The sequence below is a fragment of the Podarcis erhardii genome, assembly GCF_964252035.2.
Source record: "Podarcis erhardii genome assembly, chromosome: 15".
NCBI classification, from domain to species: domain Eukaryota; kingdom Metazoa; phylum Chordata; class Lepidosauria; order Squamata; family Lacertidae; genus Podarcis; species Podarcis erhardii.
The window spans coordinates 15,769,737-15,795,250 of record NC_138505.1 but is presented as its reverse complement, the minus strand read 5'-3'; the positions used below and the strand labels follow the sequence as shown (position 1 = coordinate 15,795,250).

The following is a 25,514-nucleotide window of genomic DNA, read 5'->3' as shown; positions in this document are numbered from 1 at the left end:
CAGCCTCACCCTGCCGGCACAGGTTCCAAAGCTGGCTGGCATGGAAGGCTTTTTTACATTATTGGTAAAGAGTTAATTTATTTGTCGGCTTCTGCATAAACCAATGAAACAGGCAAGAATCACATTTCACACACATACAAACATACATCCTGTGCTGGAACACCAGCCGCTGTACAGAATAGCTACTCTATGGAGACAGAGGGGGAGAGAGAGAGAGACTGTCTCCCCCCGCTGGGTAACTTCTCCCCGCCCCCAGGTGGGGGCATTTGGAATTAAAGGCGTCTCCATCACAGGAGGGGGAAGACTCAGTGAACTGGAAACGCTTCTTGGCAAGCGATGATGGAGGTAGCAAACTCCCTCCCCCCCCCAAAAAAAAAACCACCAGGCTCTGCATCTTTTCCCTCTCCCCCTGCCCCCCCAAAAAAACCAACCTAGGGGAAGGAAGAGGTTTGGAAGCATGCCAGAAACAGCCCTTCTTCTGCCCTCCCCCACCGGCAGCCTGCTACCCCCCTAATAAAAAAGTAAAAGGGACGGGGTGTGTCAGTCCAGCTTCCTGGCCCCCAGCTTCATGGGTCCCTTGGCCGCCTTCCGCTCTGCTCGCCGGGCCTCCATCTCCTGCTTCCGCTCCTCTCGCTTTTTCCGTGCTAGTTCAGCCTTGCTGGGCCCTGAAAAAGCACAAAGAGAGCCCACCCTGAGTCTGGGTCAGAGGCTGGCCTCTCCATCAGCTCCAGGGAAGCTACAAAGGAAGGGGGGCAGGAAGGGGTAACTTGCCTTGCTCTGACTCCAGCGCCTCCCAGTTGTCTTGGAGGTCCCAGTCGCCCAGCACCTCCACGTTCCTCTAGACAGAGGAGAAAAAGTCAAGGGGAATATAGAGATAAGAGACCCTGGAAGGGGCAACTCCTTCCCCAACCGTTAAGATATTTAGATAGTTACCAGCCAGACTAAGGCCCCATCTGCACAATACCTGCAGTCTCTTACCGCTCAGAATTCTAGGAGTTGCAGTTTGTTAAAGGTGATGAAGCTTGTTAAGATGGCCGCTATCCACCTCACAGAACTACAATTCCCAGAGTTCCCTGGGAAGAGGGGCTGATAACTAAACCACTCTGGGAATTGTAGCTCTTTTAAGAGGAATGGGGAGTACTGTAACAACTCAGCGTCTTTGACAATCGACAGCAGTGGCCCTCCAGGGTCTCTGGCAGGAATCTTTCCCCTAGGCCCTACCTGATGATATTGGGGACTGGGCAAGAGGTTTTTTCTGCGTGCTGCTGCATGTCCTCTAAGCCCTAAGCTCCAGCCCTTCCCCTAAAGAGAGGAAGATCATAGAACTGTAAACTGGAAGGGACCTCAAGGGGCCTCTAGCCCCACACCCTGCAATGTGGGAATTGCAGCTAAAGAATCCTTGACTGCTGGCTGCCCAACCTCTGCTTAAATGCCTCTGGTGTCCAGAGGTGCCTGCCACCTAGTCTGACCGTGCAGGATGCATGTTTTGAACTTTTCTAAATAGATTAAATGTTGCAACCCACTCCGGGACCTTGAGGTGATGGGAAGCTCTCTAGGGTTGGGGGCAACCCAATTTCCTTCTGCACACAAAGCACTATCCCCATGCCTGAGTGAAGTTCCTTCCCCAAACGTTGTGACTTGGAGCCTGGCCTAGTCAAAGCAAGCTCTTGAGACAGGAGGCTGGCCGGGTCTCCTCGCACCTGCCTGTCCGCTGCTGGCTTCTCCGCAAGAGAGGAAAACGGATCCGGCTTGTCTGCGCTGCCAAGGCTCTCCCAGTTGTAATCGCTGGCCAGTTTGGTCCCATCTGGCGGGGCTGTGGTAAACCTCTGGCCCAGGCCGGGGGCCATGTCCCCCTCACAGGCTCCGCCCCAACCCCCATCTGCAGTGGGGCGCTGTGTCTTTTTTTGGCTCCAGGAAGGCTCCAGGTCCCAGGCAGAGGCACTCCAGTCAGTCTCTGCCTTCCCGGCGGTGGGGGTGGTCTGGGAATAAGGCGACAAGGACAAACCCCTGCTGTTAAAATGGAATAGGAGTTTTCATTTAAAATGGGGAGGTTTCTAGTCCACATGACTGCTGAGACAGGAATGGTGTTTCCATGGCAAGCTTAGAAGCCAGAAAGACCCAAACCTAGAGATTTGGGAGTGGGGTATACCACACCCCAGGGTTGTCTGATTCCCACACCAAATATCTCCTCCTATGCAATGCCCCAAAGGCCATGCCTGCTGGGCTCCAGCTCCCCCCCCCACCTGTGGAAAGAAGGGGAGCCCCAGCTGGCAGAAAGGGCCCCCCTGCAGATGTACCACCCTCTCTCCAGCCTTCTTGGCTGCCCAGGTTGGTTCCCGTCATGGAATCATAGAATTGTGGAGCAGGAAGGGACCCTAAGGGCAATGCAGGAATCACAGCTGGGCTGCCATGCCTCTTTGGAGAAGAAAATAAAAGGGAGGCTCCCTCAACTGAGCCCTGGAGCCTGTGCAAGGCTGAAGAGCCCAGCAGCACTGTTGCCATGGCAAATGAGCTCTGCAGGTAGAGACAGGTAGGAATGCCCATGCCACCACCTGACAGCCCTGCACAGGGACAGGCAAGCAAGCCCATCACTCTGGTGTGTGTGCCCCCCCACCTGCCACCACTTTTCCTCCCTCTTACCTCCAGACTGCCCCAATCCTCATCATCCCATCGGTCTGCTGCACTCTCCTCCTCCTCCGTCACATCCTCCTCCAGGTCCCAATGGCTGGATGACGCAGGGGCTGCCCCTTCTGGGGCAGAGGGTTGGCCTGCTCCTTAAAAAAAGAAGTAGCCAAGCATCTGTATCTGGCTAGCGGAAGAAGGCACCGGGCTAGCAGAATTGCTGTGGCAAATACAGACCCACAGAACGGGCCTCGTTTGTTAGTTTGCATTTCTACCCCACCTTTTTCTCCAAAGGGCTCTAGGTGGCGAACAGGGTTCTCCCCTCTTCCTCATTTAATCTCCACAGCAGCTCTGTGAGGTAGGCCAACACTGACTGAGCTAAGGTCACCTAGCGAGCTTCATGATGTCTGGGTGGGGATTTGAACCCTGGTCTGTCCCAGGTCCCAGTCCTCATTTAATTCCCTCAACAACAACCCCATGAGGTAGGCTAGGCTGAGAGGCAGCGACTGGTCCGAGGCCACACCCAGTGAGTGGGGTTTTGAACTCCGGTCTCTCCCAAGTCCTAGTCCAAGACTCTAACCACTACACCCCTACAGCCTCTGCTGCCCCGAGACAAGACACTTTCTGTGCCGATACCCCCATTAACTTTCCCTGCCTCCACTGACCTGATTTGGGGGGCTCTGGTGTGCTGGCAGGGGCCCCCTCAGGCGCCTGCTCGGCCACTGGCACCCCCCCGGCGTTGGTCCGGATCAGTTTTGACGTGAGAGACGAGACCCCCGTCACGGCCCAGCCAGCCCAGCTGGCAGCTGCACTCGCCCCTGGGCCAGCCGAGGCAGCCTGGACGTCCTTCTCTGCAGGGAGGGCGCAGAATGGTCAATTCAGTGCTGTCTGCTTCGAAGTGAGGGGAGGGGCAAATGCTGCTCCTCCCCCTCCACACACACTTGTCCCCATTCCACCCACCCCGCCATCACGGAGGGCAGCTCACCAAGCTCTGAGAGCTGAGTCGGGTCTTCGGAAACGGTTTCCAGTTTGGTGATGAAGCTCCGCATCGCCTTGAAGGCCTGAGAGAGAAAGAGAACATAAGCCTGTGAACATAAGCACATTGGAGCCTGCCGGATGAGGCCAGGCTATAACATTATAAGAACGGTATTAGATAAATTGTTCTAAAACATCACAGGGCATACTGGCAAATTAAAAACATTCCTTACCTTTACAAAGCAGTTTCCCTATTGCTGGTTCCTGGTTGCTTTGCAGCGCCCTCTGGTGCCCCATTTTAATAATGTATTATTAACATTACAGTGGTACCTTGGTTCTCCAACGGCTTAGTTGATGAACAAATCGGCTCCCGAAAGCCACAAACCCAGAAGTAAGTGTTCCGGTTTGCAAACGTTTTTCAGAAGCCGAACGTCCGACGCAGCTTCCGCTTGAGTGCAGGAAGCTCCTGCAGCCAAATGGAAGCCACACCTTGGTTTTCGAACCGTTTTGGGAGTCGAACGGACTTCTGGAACGGATTAAGTTCGAGAACCAAGGTTCCACTGTACAAGAACAACAGAATGTGTCCATCACGTTACGAAAATCATTCCTTCACCCTTCCTTCACGTTACGAACCATGAGTATAGATCCGCCCCTTTTCTCACAGTGGCCAACCAGGTGCCCATGGAAAACCTGCCAAGACGACCTGAGCCCCATAAGGAAAACTTGCAGGATCAGGCCAATGGGCCACCTACTCCAAGCAGCCTGTTCTTGCAGTAGAGAAAAGCCTTCATAGCTGGTAGCTACTGGCAGACTTCTCCTCCATGAAGCCCATTCATAAATTCATAATATAAGCAACTGAGTAATTCTACTGTCAGATTAAAATAGCATTTTAACCATAATGCACAAAATATTATTATTAAGCACAATATAAAGTATATGCAAATCTGCTTCGCTATAAAATAAAACATATCCCTGAATTGTAGGCAGGAGTCTTGAACCAGGCAAGCAAAAATCATACAGAATTCCCATCTAGCCCAACTTCCTGCAATGCAAAGTCGCTGGTGGACAAATTCTGGAGGTGCTGGGAGGAGGGGGGAGAGTTGTGCATGGAAAGTCATAGTTTGGTGGCAAATTGTGGTGGTGGGCAGAGACATCTGGGAAAGCAAAATAAGTGGGGTGGTTTTTTAGGGCTACAGAAAAGACTGTGGACCTCAAAAGGGAGGCACAAGGATACCCAGTGCCTCCCCAAAAAGGGGGTTTCACTCAGCACCCCTCCTCCCTGGTCCCGCAGCTCACCTGGTCCCGGACGGTCTTCTCTGGGTCCACCGTCAGCGTACAGAGGACGGGCAAGATTTTGAAGGCACAGTCTTTCATAGAGTAGAAGTTGTGGGTGGCTGCAAACCCCAGGACCCCAGCAGCGCGAGAGGGGGCAAAGGGGTCCTTGGTGGCCCGGCTGAAGGCTGAGATCAGGACGCTCTGCCTCGTCTGCAATTAAAAGGGTCATAGAATCACAGAACTGTAGTCAGAAGGGACCACAGGGGTCATCTAGTCCAACCCTCTGCAACACAGGAATCACAACACAGCACAACCCATCCATCTTCTTCCATCTCCCCTGGAAGACACCAGGGTTCAAATCCCCACTTGGCCATGAAACTCACTGGGTGACCTTTGGGGCCAGTCCCTGCCTCCCAGCCTAACCTACCTTGCAGGGTTGTCGTTTGGGGGATTACCGTATTTTTCGCTCTATAAGACGCACCAGACCATAAGACACACCTAGTTTTTGGAGGAGGAAAACAAGAAAAAAAAATATTCTGAATCCCAGAAGCCAGAACAGCAAGAGGGATCGCTGCTTTCTCTGCACAGCGATCCCTCTTGCTGTTCTGGCTTCTAGACTAGCCGCGCAAAAGCCTCTTCAGGGCAGGAGGAACATTCCTCCCGCTGCCCTGAGGAGGTTTCGTGTGGCTATCCCAGAAGCCAGAAGAGCAAGAGGGACCACTGTGCAGCGAAAGCAGCAATCCCTCTTGGTGTTCTGGCTTCTGGGATAGCTGCGCAGCCAGCATTCGCTCCATAAGATGCACCCAGATTTCCCCTTACTTTTTAGGAGGGAAAAAAATGTGTATTATAGAGCAAAAAATACGATAAATGGTGGGGAACCAAGTGCGCCACCTTGGGAGGAAAGGTGGGCTTTAAATGCAATAAACGAATACAGTGGTACCTCAGGTTACATACGCTTCAGGTTACATACACTTCAGGTTACACACTCCGCTAACCCAGAAATAGTGCTTCAGGTTACACACTCCACTAACCCAGAAATAGTGCTTCAGGTTAAGAACTTTGCTTCAGGATAAGAACAGAAATCGGGCTCTGGCGGCGCGGCGGCGGCGGCAGGAGGCCCCATTAGCTAAAGTGGTGCTTCAGGTTAAGAACAGTTTCAGGTTAAGAACAGACCTCTAGAACAAATTAAGTACTTAACCTGAAGTATCACTGTAATGAAATAGGCATCTCTCCCCACGCCTGCTGCTCCAGAAAACCCTCCCACACCCATGAGGCATCTCCACTCACGCTTGCGCTGAGGTAGGGCCCGATCTTGCCGAGGCACACGGTGGTGTTGCAACGGATGGGGCCCTGTTCGTCCCGGGCCTGTAGGCGGGCAAAGTGCTTCATGAGCTCCACGTTGAGGTTGTTCTCGTTCAGCTTGGGAGCCAGCAGCAGCATAGACTGCCAGCGGGGAGAGAGGAAAGGGAGAGGTCAAGGGTCAGCCGTGTCCTGGCTCGTAGCCATCAATGGCCCTCTCTTCCAAGAGAGGTATGTCTGATCCTTTTTTAAAGCCCTCTAAGTCGGGGGCCATCACTGCCTCCTGCGGAAGCGGGTTAAACTAAAGTTCCTCTCACATCCTGGCTCTCAGCATCCCACAGCCCCTCACCTTCACTGTCTGCTCACGGATGGCCGGGTTGGTGTCCAGAAAGCCGTGGACCACATGGGGGAAGATCTGGGTGTTCACCGTGGGCTCGTTCAGGTACTGGATGAAGTGCTCCATCTGGCAGATTGAGGGGCACATGCAGGGGTGGGGGGGGAAGAACAGTCAGCAAAGGACTTGCTGAGTGAGAGAGGCCTGCTTCTCAGGACCCAGACCAACACCCACAACGCCCTTCCTCACATGCTTTCAAACCCAGGTCGTCCCTGCTGAAGATTCAGATCCAGGACTCGGAACTCATAAGGAAGGGGGAAAGGGATCCTAACATGGGGCATTTTGTTTTGTTTTATTTTTTATTAAAGATTTTCTTGGTTTACAAAAGCATGTGCAATGTCTCTCTCTCTTTTTATTCAAGTAACCTTTTTTACAGATCAGTTTCATTTGCTGAGACATTAGGAAGAAAAGGGGGAAAGAGGTAGAGGGGGGAAGGTGAGTGGGGGTGGGGTCAGGTTTCTATTTTACGTAATATATGTGGGGTTTTGTGTCAGTGTCGCTTAGGCAGGTTCTCTGCGATTCACTTGTGTTCCTTTGGTGGTGAGAGAGGTTGGGGTTGGCCGAGGGTGTGGTTATTCATTTGTGGTTGGCTGTAGTGATTTTCATGTGTGACTGGGGTGGGTGAGTGTTTTGGATCAGGTTAGCCATATTGATTTGTATGTTGTTGGTGGATTTTTGTCATTGTCTTGCTGGGCTGTGTATGTGATAAAGGGGAGCCATACTGGGGTGAAGGCATCTTCTTCTATTTGTCCCTGTGGCAGTTTCAGTTTATTGGTTAATTTTTCTAGTAAGGCTGTTTCGCATACTATTTGGCACCATTGGTCCATGCTTCCTCCTGACAGGTCTCTCCAGTGTTTGGTTATGATGTTTCTGGCTAACATGGGGCATTTTATCATACTGAGAGCTGGGAAGCCGAGCTCCCTCTATCTGCTCTGCTGTGACAGGCCAGCCCCATTAGGCCTCTTCTCCCCTCCCCTGTCACCGGAGGAAGCCATTCCCCCAGACAGCCTCAGTAGGAGAGATGGGAAGAAGGCTCACTTCATCCCCACCCCACCCCCACCAACATGGCAGCCTGTTGTGCACCCCCCACTCCTTGCACCTGTTGCAACAGCCGTATCCTCATTGCCCGGTCTGGAGAGGAGAACATCTTCACAATGACGGGAATGATTTTTTGCTGGTATTCCTGGGCGTTCAAGAATTTCCCCACCTGCAGTGACAAAGCAAAAAAACAAAAACCCATATCCTGTTAGGTAACATGGACACCTAAAACAAACATGTATTGTTCTGTGCCTTAGTTCTAACTGGTAGATCAGTTGGGGTTGGCCTAGATTCCCTTTGGTGGCCCCTTCCAACCCCACAATTCTAGGATTCTATGATCAGTCAGCTAAGGCTGCAATTCCATACACGTTCCGGAATAAGCCCCACCAAACTCAATGGGACTTACTTGTGGGTTTGTGTTACAGCAATTAGCACCCCCGGTGCTTAAAAGGCAGGCCTGATGTGGCTGTTAATTATGAAAATGCAATTTATAGGCCTGTTATTATTATGAGTGTTATAATTCATATTTTTTATAATTACCTGCTACAACATTAAACTGGGAGTGATGGGAGTTGTAGTCTGAAACTCAAGTGAGCAGAGGCCTAGCAGGTGCTCTGCTACTGAGCCACACTCCGTTCTCCCTTCCTTGCCTCCTCAGATGCTACAGCTATTCCCTGTTTCACTGAGGGAGTCTGTGTTAAAACAGAGCACCCTGGTGGGGCAAAGGGGACGCTTCCTCTGGGCTCACACAGAGTGCGCCTGTCCCCGGTCCAGGGGGCCGCTCACCTTGAAGAGTGGAATGAGGATGACAGCCCCAGCGCTGCCAAACTCAAACGCCGTCAGCAGTTGCGGGAGGACCTTGTGGCGGCAGAAATCCTCAGGGAAGGAGTCCAGGTTCGCGCTGAGCTCCTGGAAGAACTTCTGCCGTTCCGCGGGCTCCTTAATCTGGGGAGAGGATAAAAGAAGTCACCGGCTCACAGCCACGATCTGGCTGAGGCCTGGGTGTCCCCTGGGTGTCCCCCTTGAGACTAATGGGGCTGTTGCTCCCCCTCTGGAAACAGGAGGGCAGCTCAGCTCTTTTGTCAGCTCTGACTGGCAGCAGTTACCCAGGGTTTCGGGCAGGTAAAGGCTTTGCAAGCTGCTGTCCTCGGATTCCTGTTTTTAACTGCGCTCCACCACTGAGCTGTGGATCAAAGGACACCCGCACTTTGCCCCTGCAGGACAAAAAGCCAGGATTCGCCCTCCCACTCACCTGGATCTCCTCCAGGAAGAGGTTGGTCTCCACAAAGCTGTTGTCCATGAAGCCCCCTGGCCCCTGGCAGTTCTGCAGGAACTTGGCCGGGTTGGGCCGCAGCTTGGGGTTGGCACCCACCAGCTCACAATAATGGGGGACCAAAGACTTGGGGATCTGGAAGACAAGGGGGAGAGGCAGCAAGGGAGAAGAGTCATGATGTCCATGAAAGGCAAGAGACGCAGGAGCTGGGAGAGAGGGGGGCAATCCAGGCCTTCTGCACCCCCCTTGCAACCTTTCTACTATGGTCCTACAGCCAGTTAGGAAGCTAAAGGCCTGTCAAATGTGGTTGCTCACAGCCTTAGGAACTCCCTTGCTAGAGAAGCCAGACTGGCTCCCTAATTGTTGCCCCTCTTAGAATTCTTGTCCTAACAGGCTGGCTGATTTTAAAGGAAAGGACTGGTGTTGTGATGTTTTTATTGCAATTATCTGAGATAGATAGATAGATAGATAGATAGATAGATAGATAGATAGATAGATAGATATCTAAACGGCCTTGGTCCAATATACCTGAAGGAGCATCTCCACCCCCATCGTTCTACCCGGACACTGAGGTCCAGCACCGAGGGCCTTCTGGCGGTTCCCTCACTGCGAGAAGCCAAGTTACAGGGAACCAGGCAGAGGGCCTTCTCTGTAGTGGCGCCCTCCCTGTGGAATGCCCTCCCACCAGATGTCAAAGAGAACAGCAACTACCAGACTTTTAGAAGACATCTGAAGGCAGCCCTGTTTAGGGATGCTTTTAATGTTTGATGTATCATAGTATTTTAATATTCTTTTGGAAGCCGCCCAGAGTGGCTGGGGAGGCCCAGCCAGATGGGCGGGGTATAAATAATATATTATTATTATTATTATTATTATTATTATTATTATTATTATTATAGATAGATAGACAGACAGACAGACAGATAGATAGATAGATGATAGATAGATATGATAAACAGATGATAGATAGATAGATAGATAGAGAGAGAGAGAGAGATGATAGATGATAGATAGATAGATAGATAGATAGATAGATAGATAGATAGATAGATAGATAGATAGATAGATGATAGAGATAGATAGATGATAGATATAATGCTTAATTGTTTTTTAATGATTGGTGTGTTTTTTCTAGCAACACCGGGCGAGCCACGGGTCCCCCATTGCTCCTCTAAAGCCTAAGGTCTTCAGGAGCCTGAGATTGTTCCACCAGCTCCAGCAGCCCTCCAGTGGCACGTGCCTCCACCTGCTAACCTACAAGGCTGCTGTTTTTTCCTGGACAGAGAGGGACACACACCTTGCCAAGAGACCGGAGGGAAGATGGCCGAGGCAGGGGGCCATTGAAGACCTCCCAGATGAGGCAGCCAAGGCGCCACATGTCGGCTGACCTGTCACGACACACAAAGGGGTGGTTAAGCGTGTTTGATTAAAGCCTCCCCCCCAAAAAAAAAACTGCAGCTCTGACTGACAAATAGGTACACAAGCGCCCATGCACCTCTGCCTTATTTTGGCCACTGCTAATCCCTTTCCGAGTAGCCCACCCCACTTTGCCATCTGAAAACAGAAATTCTGTATTTTTTAAAAATCTGACTGACACCCATAACTTATTGACAGTCCAAGGAGAAACAAATATTCCTAACTTGCCCTGATTCCAGTGAGGCAGCTGCCTTGGTATGTTACGGCAAGCTCAGGAGAGTCCTGAGGCACCTGAGAGCCAGGATGGTGTAGTGGTTAGAGTATCTGGCTAGGACCTGGAAGAGACCTGGGTTCAAATCTCCCCACTTTGTCCTGAAAGCTCACTGGGTGTGACTTTGGGCCAGTCACAACCTCACAGGGTTGTTGTGGTGATTAAAGGAGGAGCAGGAGAACCACATACGCCACCCAGAGCTCCTTGGAGAAAAATTTGGAATAGAAATCCAATAAAATAATCAAAGACCAAGGGCTCCTCCAGTTGACCCCTTTATTCGGCTTCCATCTTGATTTGCTTGCTCAAAACTTGCAGGGTGTTTTGGCTCCAGGGGCTTACAGGCAGTCCATATTTTGCGGGAGGGAATTTAAGCACATACCAAAACTTTAGGTTTGCACAGCTAAGGTTTTGACTGAGCCACAACCCTGACTGAAAGCTGTCTTCTTAAGAGACAGGGATCCCTTGTTTTCATTTTTTTATTTCATTCATATCCCGCTCAAGCTTCTCGGGGTCACCCACAGGCTCAGGCATGAGGGGACTGATAAATTTAACAAGCAAATTTAACAAGGCACTTCTTTTCTTCCCTCATTTTATTCTCACAACAAGCCTGCCAGGGAGATCAGGCCAAGAGACAGCGAGTGCTACAAGGTCACCTGGCGAGATTCAGGGCTGAGCAGTGGGATCCGAACCTGGATCTCCCCAGTCCAACATTCTAACCACCACACCTTACCGGCAGAGGAGAACGGAAACCCCACTGCTTGCATTTTAGAGGCTGGACCAAACTAGAAGGGGGTTGGCTGCTTTTTAAAAGAAAGGGTGCGGAGGGAAGCCAAGCAAGCTCACCATTTTTCTCCAACGCTCTTGCTGCTGTCTGCTAACTCAGGAGGGTCATACTTCTCCAGCTCGGGGACCCCTTTCCTCGGCACGGCAGCATCCCCCTGAGCTGAGCACATGTAGTCCAAACCGCCCAGCTTCCACTCGCCAGCACGGTCCACAAAGATGGCCGCTGGGCAGACATGGTTGTGGATGAGGTGGCAGTCGTTGACCAAGAAGCTGAGGGCTTTCTAAGAAGGCCGTCGGCCCCAGGAAGGAAGCAGGTGGTTAGCAGGACAGAGCTCTCCACCCTGCTCCCCATCAACTCCCCCACAAAGCCTCGTTTGTTTTATTATACTTTTCAAAAGCATCAGCATTCACCAATCCGGTGGCCTCCATGGGAACATAAGGAGCGCCTGAGGGATCAGGCCAAGAGGCCAGCATCCTGTTCTCAGAGTGCTTGTGGAAAACGTGCAAGCAGGATTCAACCACAAGAGCGCTCTCCCCTCCTGCCATTTCCCGCAATTAGTATTTAGAAGCGTTGCTGTCTCTGATTGTGGAGGACACAGCCATCATGGCTCACAGCCATTGATATTCATCCCCTCCATGATTTTGTCCACTCTTCCTTTTCAAGCCACTCAAGCCGGTGGCCATCCCTGCCTCCTGCGGAAGTGAGTTCCATGGTGCTGTGGGAAGAAGGACTTTCTCTTATCCATCCCAAATCCTCCAACATCCAGTTTCATGGGATGCCCACATGGCCTAGAGTAGCCATCACGGCTTCTGGAGGAAGTGAATTCCAGATGTTTTGGGACTACCCCTCCCATCAACCCCAGTCTGCATGGGTGATGGTAAGGGGCATGGGAGTTGTAGTCCAGCAACATGGGAAGGGCCACAGCCCCGCCCCAAGCAGCAGGTGTTTTCCCTGTATGCAGGGTCCTGGGCCCAGGGGCAGCAAGCAGTCCTCTCCCAAGACACCCCACACATCTCACCACAATCTGATGGAGGCCCCACGAGATCTCCAGCTCGCTCAGCTCTCGCCCTTCGCCTCTGGACTCCAGGTAGGCCGGAAGCGGCATCACTGGCTCCGTCACCACGTGCAAGCATTTCTCCGTCTGCCAAAGCCAAGGACACGTCACCATGTTAGGAGTCACGTCCCCTTAAGAACCCAGGAAGCTGCCTCATTACACATCCGACTCTGGTTGCTCCAGCTCGATACAATCTACAAGCAGCAGCTTCTCAGACGGGACCACTGAGCCACAGCCCCCTCCCTTTCACGCTCCTCACTAGGACCCTCACTTTTTTTTGCCGGAACTGAGTCACAGAATCACAGCACTGTAGAGTTGGAAGGGAACCCCTAAGGTTCATCTAGTCCAACCCCCTGAAATACAGGAATCCCAGCTAAAGAATCCCAGGCAAGGTGGCCACCCAACCTCCAATGAAGGAGAGTCCGCCACCTTCTGAGGTTCCACCATCTAAGGGGGAAAGAAACCCAGTGGCTGGAGTCAATATGTGTTCACCCCCCATAGGGCATCACCTAATTGTTTCTCCAGCTTTTAAAAGAAATATACAAACAGACTGGCCTTCCTTTATTCCTGCTTTTTATACCTACAAAGGAGCCTCTGTGTGTTTTGCATAAAGATGCAGACAGATCTGTGTAAGATGAGCGGGCTATAAATAATAAAATTATTGTTGTTGCTGTTATTGTTATATTATAATTTTTATTTGTGATTTTCAGTTAAAAACATTTCAATAGTTTTACAGTCAATTTAACATTTCAAAACTTACTTACTTCTCTTTCTGTGGTTCCTTATGTTTCTATTTATCATTTTCTGCCTATTCTAAATTAACTTAACTTATTCTTTTATCCATCTATCTTATTTACTCTTAGGAAACTGCAGGCTGTTACAATAATCCTGCCAACGTCCTTATCTGTTTACAATGTATTTGTACGTATTCCATAAATTATTTCCATTCTTTTACAAATAAATAATAAGTTTGTTGTCTTGATTTCTTAATTTTTCCTGGTAAGTTTTGCCATTTCTGCATAGCCCATAAGTTTTTGTATCCAATCTTCTTTGATTCTATTCTATTCTATTCTATTCTATTCTATTCTATTCTATTCTATTCTATTCTATTCTATTGCTCGAAACCTCCACAGCACATTCCTACCTCCATGGCCACATTCCATCTTAACCAGGGCAGCTAAATGCAAACTCTGTGGCTCCAACCTCAGTTTCCCACCTCCTCCACAAACTGATGGACTACAACTCCCATCAGCCCCAGCAAGAAAGCTGGGAAGGTTTGAATTGAGGGCCCAGTGTCATCTGCAGGGCTCTCACAGGCTCCCAAACCCCGATCCAGCCCGATGAAGAGTTCTGGAGGACCTGAAACCTTGGAGGTCAGGTCTGCCGCCTCCTCAGCAGGCCTACCCCATGCCACCTTGACAACAGCCTCTTGGAGAATAGGAGGTGCTGCTGGTCTGCTCCCAGCCTTGTTCCCCAGATGTTCATTCCCCCCTTGTTCCTGATGGAGACCTTCCCTGATCAGTCACTCCTTCCCAGGCTGATGCGACGCCGTTTTGGGCCTCACCTCAGGTGCCAAAATGTCTTAGGCCTGCCTTGCACTCCACAAAAAAAAAAAACCCTTAAGCAACTCCCCTCAATATACTACCTCTAACCCATCAATGTAGGACAGGATATTGGGGTGCCGTAGGGTTTTGAGGTGTTTGAAGGCCGCCTTGGCGATCTGAGTCTGTTCTTCGTTGCCGGGTTTCACATCGTACACAAACAGAGACACTGGTTCCCCCGTGGCCTGTCGGAAAGAAAGAAAGAAAAGGACGATGAGCTCTCTTTGCAGCTGCTGAGGAGCAAGGAGACCTTTTGGGTTTTGAAGTGGAACAGGGGTTCCCACCACCTCCCAGGCTTCAAAGCCAGGGTGCAAAGTACCAAAGCTTGACCCTATGATTTTAAGCACCTGAGGAACCGAGTCCTCACAGTGGCCTCCTGAGAGCAGAACCATAGAATTTCAGAGTTGGAAGAGACCCAAACGGTCATCGGGTCCAACCCCCTGCCATAGCTAAATATAGTAAATATTGCGATACAGGAACTTGCCCCGCGTTCTTCAATAGAATAAACACAAATTAAATAGCCATTTCACAACACCCAAAGTCACTTGCCTGAGGCAGACACCTCACACTCTAGGACTGGACCTGGGGTGTCAGGAGCAGACCAGCAATGGTGACGGCAGCTCCCTCTGGGGTGGAGCAGCTCCCAAGTTGGCGGAGGAGGAGAACAATTCCCTGACTGCAGGGAGGCCGCAGACTGCCTTGGACTGGGTCAAAACATCAAGCCCAGTCTTCCCCATCAGCAGCTCCCTGACATTCCTAACTGGAGACTGAACCTATGATCCTTCTGCATGCCATAGCACCGTAAAGGTAAAGGGACCGCTAATCATTGGGTCCAGTCATGGCCGACTCTGGGGTTGTGGCACTCATCTTGCTTTACTGGCCAAGGGAGCCGGCGTACAGCTTCCAGGTCATGTGGCCAACATGACTAAGCCGCTTCTGGCAAACCAGAGCAGCGCATGGAAACGCCGTTTACCTTCCCGCCGGAGTGGTACCTATTTATCTACTTGCACTTTGACGTGCTTTCGAACTGCTAGGTGGGCAGGAGCAGGGACCGAGCAACGGGAGCTCACCCCGTCGTGGGGATTCAAACCGCTGAACTTCTGATCAGCAAGTCCTAGGCTCTGTGGTTTAACCCACAGCGCCACCCGCGTCCCTCACAGCACCTTAGGGTGCTGCTATAGCTTAGCTTGACAACAACCCTGTGAGGCAGCTTGAGCTGAGAGAAAGAGACAGAGACTGACTTGGGGTTACTCAGTGAGATTCTTGACCTCCCATACACTGTGGCCCTCCCCACAGAAGACCTCCGCCTGGGGCTGAAGAGATCACTTTTCCTGCTCACAAAAAGGGGGAGAAGGCTGCTTCTCCCAGCTCCCTCCTCTATTTCAGCAGCACAGATGCGGCCTCCCGTCTTTTTAAGGGCACCCCAACATCGCATCTCCCACCCTGCATGCACTGGAAAACTGGGGAAGACTTGCTACCCCCACTATCAACCCAGATGAGGCTCTGTCCGGGGCAATGGGTTCGGCAACTCCAAGGAAGTGGGGAGGGGAGAAAACCCTTTCCCATCTCTCTCTCTCTCTCTCCCGGTTGGACTTCAGCCTGCGCCCCCTCCTCCCCGCGCGTGCGCACAGAGAAAGGCGAGCGGACAGACCTTCCTCCTGCCGCGGTGCAGCAGCCAGGATCCCCCCGGCAAGGGCAGCGGCGGCGCCTCCGGAGGCGAGACGACCTCGAAGGGGAAGTCCCGGATCGGGTCCCGGGAGAAGAACCACATGGCGGCTCCCCGGCTGGAGGTCGGGGACGGGGACCCCGGTGGGCAGCGGCGGCGGCAGCAGCAGCGGAGGCGGCTCCGCGGACGTCACCAGCCCCGCCAGCTAGGCAGGCGCTGTTTTTCTCGGCCGGCCGGGAGGCTGGCTTAGCCCCGGATCCTCTTCGCAGCCCCGGAAGTGCTTGGAGAGAGGGCGCGCCCGAGCATGCACAGAGCGCCGGCGGCGGCGGAGAGGGGCTCCGAGACGCGAGGGCTTCTCGTGGCGCTGCACTCACACGTGCAAGGATGGGGAGAGGGAGGCGCACCCCTGGCCAAAAAGCGGCGGCCCGTACTGGAAAGGGGAACGCGCTGCATTCACACGAGACGCGCCAACACCGAGATCTTTGACGCGCTTACCCGAGGACCCTGGAAGCATAGAACTTTAGAGTCGGAAGGGACTCCCAAGAGTCATCTAGTCCACCCACTGCAACTTCCCATTGAATTCATTGGGAATTGCTACCCATATACAGTACCCAATTCATTGGGGTATATTTTTTTTTTGTGGGGGAGAGAATCCGCTCGATTGGGGAGGGGGGCATTTCCTATCAACCCCAAATCCCTGTTTCAAACACTGACTGCTGCCCGTCCACCCACTCCAACCTTGGAAGCGCGCTCCACACATGCTCAGAAGCAGCGTCACCCGGAGTGATAGCTTCATGTATTCAACACGTTGCACTTTCCATGACTCTCCGCTCAGATGTTTCCCCTGCAGGTGGAGAAAGAAAGAGAAGGGGCTCCCAGACCCCTGACATCTCCTCTCCCCACTCCTCGGATGCAGTAAGATGCCCTCCAGTTTTCCATATCCACAAAACAACTGGGTTGGTAGTTGAAACTGACTTCAATGTTGCCCAAGGGGGAGTGTCATCTCTGTACCTCGGGACCACTGGTTAGTTATGGGGGTGCAGGACAGGTCACGTGGCACCCACAACTCTGCCCTTCCAACAGCAGCAGATAGCTAAAGACGTGGAGAAGGTCAGGATAAACGGGGTGTAGGAGCTGCTGCTGCTGCTACCTGAGGCAGCCCTCTCACTTTGTCTAAGGATATGTGCAGGGTATAAATAATAAATTATTATTATTGTTATTATTATTATTAGCCAGAATATCAGCTGCTGAAGGGGGAAGAAAGCAAGAAGTTCAAGACATCCCAAGTCTCTCTCTCTCTTGCTTTGAGGAGATGTGAGCAGCCCAATGCAAAGGGTAGAACATAGAAAGAGCCCATCTAGTCCAGCGTCTGCTTCTTATTATTTCAGTTATTTTGTTATTAATGGTTTCTCTATTTTCCTTATTACAGGAATCAGACAGTGATGGGTCAAAAAAATAAAATAAAATGATAATACAAATTTATAAACAAGCCAGACCATACTTTAAGCTGAAGGCACTTCCATGGGCTTCGTTATTCTTATAAACAATAAAACCATGCCAAATACTGTAGAATGAAGCATTTCCAATAACGCAGTTTGTCACACTATATAGTACCAACAAAATGCATTATTGTGCTTGTCCTGAATCTACTGCTCATCAGTTTTATCAGGTGACCCCTGAATTTATAAGGAATTATTTATCCATGTCTCCCCCCCAATCATGTTATAAACATTACTGTTGTGTTATGTTTTAAACTGGAAAGTTATATATATTTGCATTTATTGTATTTGAATTACTATAATATTCTCAAGTGAAGCTGTGACATCATGATAGGTCAGCAGGTCAGCATACACCTGGCCGGTCTAAAATGCATTTTGTTGTTGTTTAGTCGTGTCCGACTCTTCGTGACCCCCTGGACCAGAGCACGCCAGGCACTTCTGTCTTCCACTGCCTCCCGCAATTTAGTCAAATTCATGCTGGTAGCTTCGAGAACACTGTCCAACCATCTCGTCCTCTGTCATCCCCTTCTCCTTGTGCCCTCCATCTTTCCCAACATCAGGGTCTTTTCCAGGGAGTCTTCTCTTCTCATGAGGTGGCCAAAGTATTGAAGCCTCAGCTTCAGGATCTGTCCTTCCAGTGAGCACTCAGGGCTGATTTCCTTAAGAATGGGGAGGTTTGATCTTCTTGCAGTCCATGGGACTCTCAAGAGTCTCCTCCAGCACCATAATTCAAAAGCATCAATTCTTCGGCTATCAGCCTTCTTTATGGTCCAGCTTTCGCTTCCATACATCACTACTGGGAAAACCATAGCTTTTACTATACAGACCTTTGTTGGCAAGGTGAGGTCTGTACTTTTTAACATGCTGTCTAGGTTTGTCTTAAAATGCATAGAATCGTAGAACTGCAGCAATGGAAGGACACCAAGAGTTCTCTAGCCCAACCCCCCTGCCATGCTGGACCAGCTAGGTCCTTTTTCAATTTGGATTGAATCTAGTTTGTGGGGGCAACACATCAAAATGCAATGTTTAATTTAAAACTACATGATAAATACAGGATAGATGTGGATTGTGGCTAACGTTGGGCATATACACCACTTCTCAAACTAGCAGTGGGAATTGTACTTGGTGCAGTCAGTGTAAACAGAAATGTGCTATCAGGCTTAATTCTGGAGCGGAGCCTTTTCTGCAGTTCTCTCACTGGCCACCAGGAGGCCCTAAAGACACAACAGAACTTCTGCCTCTGCCTTCCGGGATGTTTTTACCTTTCCCCAAATAGATCAATTGCAGCAAAACAGGATGTGACTGGAAGGTGTGACTTGGAAGAGGGTTGGCCTTAGGCAGGAAGAAAAGGCAATTGCCCTTACCGGAGCCTGTAAGGCTCCGGGCCACCTGCTGCCACGTCATTTCAGCCCTGGAGACCGGTGGCCAGATCCAGCGGGATCCCCCAGCTCCACATCACCACCCGACATCCTGCTGCTGCTGAACTTTAGCCGCCTCCTTTTAGGAATGCTTTGAGCTCCACCCGGCTGCCTACAAAGCGCCAGGACAAAGAAAGGCAAGTCCTTGGGCTTGCAGTGCATGATTAAGCTATGGAACTCGCTGCCACAGGAAGCAGTGATGGTCAGAAACTTGGGACAGCTTTAAAAGACTGAACAGATTAATGGAGGAGAAAGTTGTTGTTGTTCATGTAAATATATTACCTACCCTTCACATTCAACTAGGGTGGAAGGCTCACAGAATATGCAGTACTGTATAGTAACTTTTTCCACTGCGGGAGTCAGTGGAGGACAGGAGTGCCTGGCGTGCTCTGGTCCAGGGGGTCACGAAGAGTCGGACACGACTAAACGACTAAACAACAACAACAACATAGTAACTTTTTTTTAATAAATATTTATTGAAATTTTAACAAAATACAACGAAAAAAGAAAAATCAGAAAACAGAAAAATACACAAAACACAAAAAATAGATAAAAATAGAAAAAAGAAAGAAAAAATCCATTATTCTTTTTCTAACTTTGAAGCTCATATCCTTATTTTCTTGACCTCCTCACACCACCCCTTTTTGTATTCCTATTTACATAATCAAATCAGCAAATCCTTACCCTCTTTCCAATTTTCATCTTTAACTTTGTATCTTAGCATATCACAGCTCCAATATTTTCATCCATAAATTCATTTTTGCATACTCTTTCTAACTTTGTCACTATTACCACTTATTTTTAATGTATACATCATTTTAACATTCATAAATAACAACATAGTAACTTTTGAGCAAACACCCCCTAGGCTTCCCCTGTGTGTGCTTTGAGGGGGGGGGGGTTGTCACTTTAACAACATGGTAACCAAGAAGTGCCCTTGATTCTTATTCTCAGGAATTTTGGGAGAAAACGTTCATTTCCCCACCCAGACCTTGCAGAAAAGTCGCCTTGAAAACAAAACACATCCACGTTGGTTGAGGGACTATATTTTGTGCTATTGTGACCACCAGGTGGCGGAAGGAGCAGGCGCACTTGAGTGAGCGAGGCTGTCCCTGGGTATAATTACTGGCCTCCGCCCGCGTTCTAAGATAGTTGCAGGGAGCGTCACGGAGGGACGATGGGAAGAGATTAGTGGAGGTTAAGTAGTTTATAAACAGGAAAAGATAATTGGGTATTCTTAAGCAGTATCAGGAGAGGCAGTTGTTTTAAATTAAAAAGAAAGAAAGAAGCAACTGAATATTAATAAAAGAGGTAGGAACAGATAATTGTTTAAGGCTTGTGGGCTTTTCAAAGGTCTCCAAAGAAAACAGATAAACACAACTGCAAACTAAACCGCATTAGGACAGGAAATAATTTTGATTAAAAAGAAAATGGAAAGCAAACAGAAGGAACTAAACCTTTAAAAAAACAAAACACTCAGGGAAAACGGTTAACTGTTGGCAGATTATGGGCATTTAAAAGTCCCAAAAGAAAAGGCAGGTAAACAAAACTTAACTGAAAAGTAAGAAAAATATAAAGATGAAGATTTTAAAGAAAATAAAGAAAAAGAAAATATTTGAAGATAGAAATAAAAGAAGATAGAGGGGGGAGCTATATTTACATTTCAAACTAATTGAGGACTAGTTTTGAATGTAAAAGTAAATGGCTCTGAAGTCTGCTTCAAGCAGAGTGCAAAATGAAGAGAAGATGGCAGGCTTTTGTTTTAAAAGGCAACTAGAGAGGCCTTTCCATTTGAAGAAAGGGTTAGGCTTTTGTTGCTGAAGGTAGAAAAACCAAGACTGGGAAGACTTGAAGAGAGGAAGGAGCCATAGAAGATAGAAGGGTAGAAGGCAACTTAGAAGAGGATCCAGGAAGAGAGAAAAGGGAGGGAAGGAAAAGGAGCAAAATCTGTAACAACTGTGTCTGAAAAGGATAGCAAAGAGGAAGGAGGAGATGAAAAGGACAGAGATTTGTAATTGTTTGCAGCCATTTTGTGGCGGCTTCTCCTCAAGGACTTTGTGAAAGATGTTCTTTTTCAAAGGGATGCAGTGGGAAGGATTTCCTTAAAATATAAGGTGTCAAGGACTAAAATAAGCATCTGATACACCAGCCTTAAAATGGGTTGGCATCTGGCACCTAATTCTGAAGTTAGGAAGAGTCATTCCAGCAGCCAGTGCAAATTGGTGAAGCTAGAAAAGATACCGAAAAAATTGAGAAAAAAAGCAAGAAACCTCCTGAGGGAAGAGCCTTACTTAGCTTTAGATCAAGAATGAAGGAGCAAATATGCGGTCAAGACGGTGAACTTCTCGGTAGTTGGTAACCTAATGGGAAGGCTCTGTAATCTTAGTTTTCCTTGTCAAGGGCTGTTTTGTGGGGTGCGGGGAGCAGGGGTGTTGGTGTTGTAGGTTTCTCTCTTTGCAGGCATAATTGCGCCCGTTGTCTGTTGCCAAGAAGCTATTGCTGGGAAGCTAACAGGCAGTCTGAACGTGCTTCGTTTCCGTCCCACCGGTTCCTGAGGTTAGCGTTTTTTCCATCCAGCCCCGAGAATGGTTAGCTAGCATCTGCAACCCTCCCCAGAATGAGCGAGTCGAGAACCTGGTGGACAGACAGAACACTGCAGGTAGCAGCAGCAAAAGCACCCACAGAAAAAGGGGTGAGAGAAACCAGCCTGTTGGACTCCTGTTGCGGGCCTCCCGTGGAGGGAGGAGGGTAGGCACCCAAATCTTGTTTAGTTTTTGTCCCTTCAGGTGTGTTTGTGAATGTAGATCTAGAGGATTCCCAATGTTCCAGTCTTTATAATGTAACTTAAAGAAAGGAAGGAAGCCTGTTGAGAATGATTCCAGTGTGGGGAAAAACAGGAGCCTTTTTGAGGAGGAGGAACAACCTGCTGAGGTGGCCGCCTCTTGGCACCTGGGAAGGAGCAGCAGCAGCCACTGGAGAGGAGCTTTTACTTAGAGCAATGTCCAGTCGAGGATCTTGCCGGGGTCAAATTGCATGTTTTCTCTTTGGAAAGTGCTAAGTATACAACCTTCTTGACAATCATGCTAGCCTTGATGGGGGGAGTGGGGAATGCACTGGGGAGAGGGATAAACACCCGCTTCATTCTAGCCTCTTTGCAGGTACTGTAGCGTCCCCAGGTGGCTTGGTTTAGAACTGTAGTCCTGCAGTATTGTGGCAAGGTCACCACCCCAGAGGCTGGAGCTCTCTTTGCCTAGGAAGAAAGGACAGTGCTTAAAGTTGGCGTTTGTGCTGGAGCCCTGGTCGTTCAGCCACTCCTTTCGGAAGAGCTGGGAACTTGAAAGCTAAGTTTTCCTTAGGGGGCTAAAAAGCAGAGAATTCTCCAGCGTCAGTGTATCATGTGGAAGGGGCTGTCTGGTTGGACGGGAGCGGGGCGGGTTTTAGGGAGGGCATGGGGGATGATAACGTGTTCTCGGATTCTTTTCCCAGGATAATCGTAACGTTAGGCCTGGAAAAAAATATGATTATTAAGCTTCTAGACTGGCAAGTACTCCACGAAATATTCAGAAAAGACTTTCCTTCCAAGTAACGGCCAATACTCATGGAAAGGTCTCTGTGAATCCCTTGGGTCCAAAATGAACAGAGCTGCTTCTCTTGCATTCCCTCTAAAGGGCAGGAGAAGAAAACAACTTGCAGATATGGAGGGTCTTGTGGGGGAGACCTGCTTAGCTAAGAGTTGGCAGGGGTGGGGTTGAACTCTTCATGCCTTTAGTGGTTTGTGGTTTTCTTTTGGCATTTTTTGCAGGTGCTTAATATGTCTTAATGCCACTGTAGAGGCTTCAGGGAGAAAGGAGGAGCTTAATGATCCTGGTGTGGGATTCCTTCTGATGGTAGCTTGTATAATTTTTCCAAGTAAGATTCTGCTTTTGATTGCTTTGTCTTGTGTATGAGTTCCAAGTCTAGGAATTATTTGCATTGATGAACATTCTTGCGTAATGAATTCTGTAACATACTGAAAACAATTCAACGTTGTCAGGGTTTTAGGGAGAGAGGAGACAGAGAGCGAGGGCGAGGAGGAAGAGGACGACAACGAGCCGAGGTTGTCCCAAAGTCCGTCTAGCGAATCAGAGGATTCCCAGAAGGGAGCCCCCCTGGTCAGGCCAAGGGGCAATAGAGAGGGAATCAGTCAGAGAGAGGGGAACGAAGAGGGAATCCCCAGTGGGAGTGGCAAAGCGGGACCAGCTCCCCCGTCGGAACGGAGTAGAGGGGGGGGAGTTGCCAGTGTGTCAGAAAGAGCAGGACAGGAAGGAGGAAGGGGGAGGAGTTCGGAGCAAGACGTCCTGCCTGAAAGGGAGGAGTGTAGTACCGAGAGCAGCGTAACTGTAGAAAGGAAGGTCAGAGGCAACGTACGCGCGCCAAGTTCAAATATAGAGGCGCGCGGAAATGAGGAGAGCTCTGAGGAGGAGCCTGGTGCCAAAGCACGAAGGAGGGGGGAGCAGGCGGGAGAAGACTCAGCCTCTGGGGAGTCCCGGAAAGAGGGAAGACAGGGGGGCAGGAAGACCCTGCGGAAAAGGAAAGAGAGGAAAAGGTGGAGCAGTACAAGCCTCTTAAATTGGTGCAGGGGAGGGACGGACTCAGAGGGGACTTCTAACATCTAAGGGTAACAGATGCGGAGCCACGGAGTTTGGATGTAATGACGACAATGATCTCCAATAAAACCTTTTGTATATAGCTTGGACTGGACTTTGGTCTCTTGTGAGCTGGGACCCAGGGTGGCTCTGACAGAAAGTCCCCTCCAAAGAACGCAAAATTTTTTTTTTGCAAAGCTCACGAACGGTGACAGCCATGACTGCGGAGGAGCAGTTGACAGCGCTGTGAACTACAGTTTCCGAACTCACTGCTGCAGTCCTTGCGTCTCAGAAGAAGCATGACGAAATGGAGAAGCGCTGCCAGGACCTGCAAACAAGGTGGGAACGTGCAAGCAGGGAAGGGTTCCCAGGGTCCAGATCAGAGGGGATTGGACTTGGACGGAGGGGGGGCAGCCTAGTCACCCACTTCGATGGGAACCTGAAGCACTACCCCAGTTTCAGAGCAGACGTTTTGTATGCATTGTACTTGCTTCGTCATGACTTTAAAGATGAGGAGGAGAAAGTGGGGTTTATTGTTTCTCACTTGCATGGGCCGGCCAGAGACTGGTTGCGCAATTTGTGGCGTGAAGATGGCCCTGCCCGCCGCGATGCAGATGAATTCATTAAAGCGATGGATGCCTGCTTCCAGTCTACTGTAGATGTGGATCTTGCACGCAGGGAAATTTTTGGATTGCGGCAAGGCAAAGCCACTGTGCGTCAGTACCATTCTAGATTTTTTGCTTTACTGACTGCGCTAAGCTGGGAGAAGGATTGTGCACCTGTGAGGGATTTGTTCTGGGAGGGGCTCAGCGGTCCCATTAAGGATGAACTTGCCAGGGGAGACAGACCCCAGACCCTGGAGGAGCTTGTGCAGAGGGCTTTGGCGATTGGGATACGGCACGAGGGACGTCCTTGGCACACTGAGGAAGAACGTCAGGTGCGTCCACCAGCGAGGACGTCTTCTTTCATCCCCAGGGAGTTCAGTCAGTCACATCCTTCGCCACTGGGAAGGCAGGGGGAGGAGCCCATGGAACTTGGTGGTGCTAAGGCTCAAGCAACAGCCAGAGCCCCAGCTTCCGGTGCAGTGAAGGCAAAGCCTCCTAGAGGGACCAGGAAGTGTTACATTTGCGACAGTGCACAGCACATGGCGAAAGAGTGTCCCCAGAGGCTGCAGAAACACACTGCAGCTTTAGCAACTGTTGCAGCAGAAATGATGCAAGCAGAGCAACCTCAGGGAAACGACAGTGCCTGGCTGGAAGCAGAGCTGCTGGGGCTCAGCCAGGCGAATCTGTAGAGCAGTCCCCAGCGCTTTTGCAACGCACAGACCCTTTACCACCCAAGCCAGCGGTGCAGCTCACTGCAACACTTCAGTTGCCGAATGGAACCACCCTGGAAGTCCCCATCACGATTGATTCTGGGAGCAACGCAGATTTTGTGGGGACGCACTTTGTCAAGCAGCATCGCATAGCGCTTCTGCCAGCGACAACACCTCTGAACGTAGTCACGGTGGATGGCAGGAAATTGCTAGGAGGACAAGTTGTGCAACAGACGCCTCCCATGGTGATGAGGATTGGAAATCATCGAGAAGTCATCAGCTTCAATGTCACCCGCCTTTCAGACACGCCTATAGTATTAGGCATGAGTTGGCTGGAGAGACACAGTCCTGCTGTAGCGTGGTACCAACGGCAGATCACCTTTTGCTCATCGTACTGTGCTCAACATTGCATCCAGTCCAGCCAGGAGGAGGGAGCTGAGCAGCAGTTGCAACTTGGCATGGTGCAGGCAGTACCCCGCAAGTACGAGGGGTTCCTGGAGGTTTTCTGCGAGAAGGAAGCTGACCAGTTGCCGCCCCACAGGCCTTATGATTGTGCCATCGACCTGGTGCCAGGGGCGCAGTTGCCGACTGCAAAGCTGTATTCCATGTCTGAGGACGAGATGCAAGAACTCAGGGAGTTCATAGAGCACAATTTGAAGCGCGGATTCATCCGAGAATCGAAAGCGGTGGGGGGCAGTCCTGTTTTCTTTGTAAAGAAGAAAGACACGCCCCAGAAAAGACTCATTGTGGACTATCGATTCATAAACAGTAAGACCAAACCCAAGGCCTTCCCCATGCCCAAGATAGATGATCTCCTGGCAACCGTAAGGAAGGGGAAGATCTTCACCAAATTGGATCTGCGTGGAGCGTATAACCTCATACGCATCCGGGAGGGCGATGAGTGGAAGACGGCCATGTTCACGCCTCTGGGCACGTACGAATACAGAGTTATGCCATTTGGTCTCCAAAATGGATCTCACGTCTTCCAA

The 25,514-nt window shown here is 50.1% G+C and overlaps 1 protein-coding gene across 1 annotated transcript; it reads right to left on the bottom strand.

Moving 5' to 3' along the window:
* Window positions 1-49: 49 nt before the first annotated feature.
* On the bottom strand, window positions 50-16,534 carry SCYL1 (SCY1 like pseudokinase 1). The gene is made up of 17 exons (XM_081842712.1): window positions 15,654-16,534; window positions 14,047-14,187; window positions 12,366-12,488; window positions 11,407-11,627; window positions 10,174-10,264; window positions 8,856-9,011; window positions 8,390-8,548; window positions 7,665-7,772; window positions 6,521-6,634; window positions 6,160-6,315; window positions 4,894-5,082; window positions 3,608-3,683; window positions 3,288-3,473; window positions 2,641-2,774; window positions 1,701-1,979; window positions 772-838; window positions 50-665 (listed from the first exon to the last, which is right to left on the bottom strand). Exons 1-17 carry the CDS (start codon window positions 15,771-15,773, stop codon window positions 541-543), a joined length of 2,445 nt encoding a protein of 814 aa, XP_081698838.1. The 5' UTR covers window positions 15,774-16,534; the 3' UTR covers window positions 50-540.
* Window positions 16,535-25,514: the final 8,980 nt, after the last annotated feature.

Bases quoted from the DNA above. Each gene is read 5' to 3' on its own strand.
- SCYL1 (XM_081842712.1), bottom strand. From the start codon at position 15,773: ATGTGGTTCTTCTCCCGGGACCCGATCCGGGACTTCCCCTTCGAGGTC. The intron at 11,628-12,365 runs GTGAGATGTGTG...CGGCCTTCTTAG, and splicing joins GGGGCCTCCATCAGATTGTG to AAAGCCCTCAGCTTCTTGGT. The intron at 5,083-6,159 runs GTGAGTGGAGAT...TTTTAATTGCAG, and splicing joins GGCCCTACCTCAGCGCAAGC to ACGAGGCAGAGCGTCCTGAT.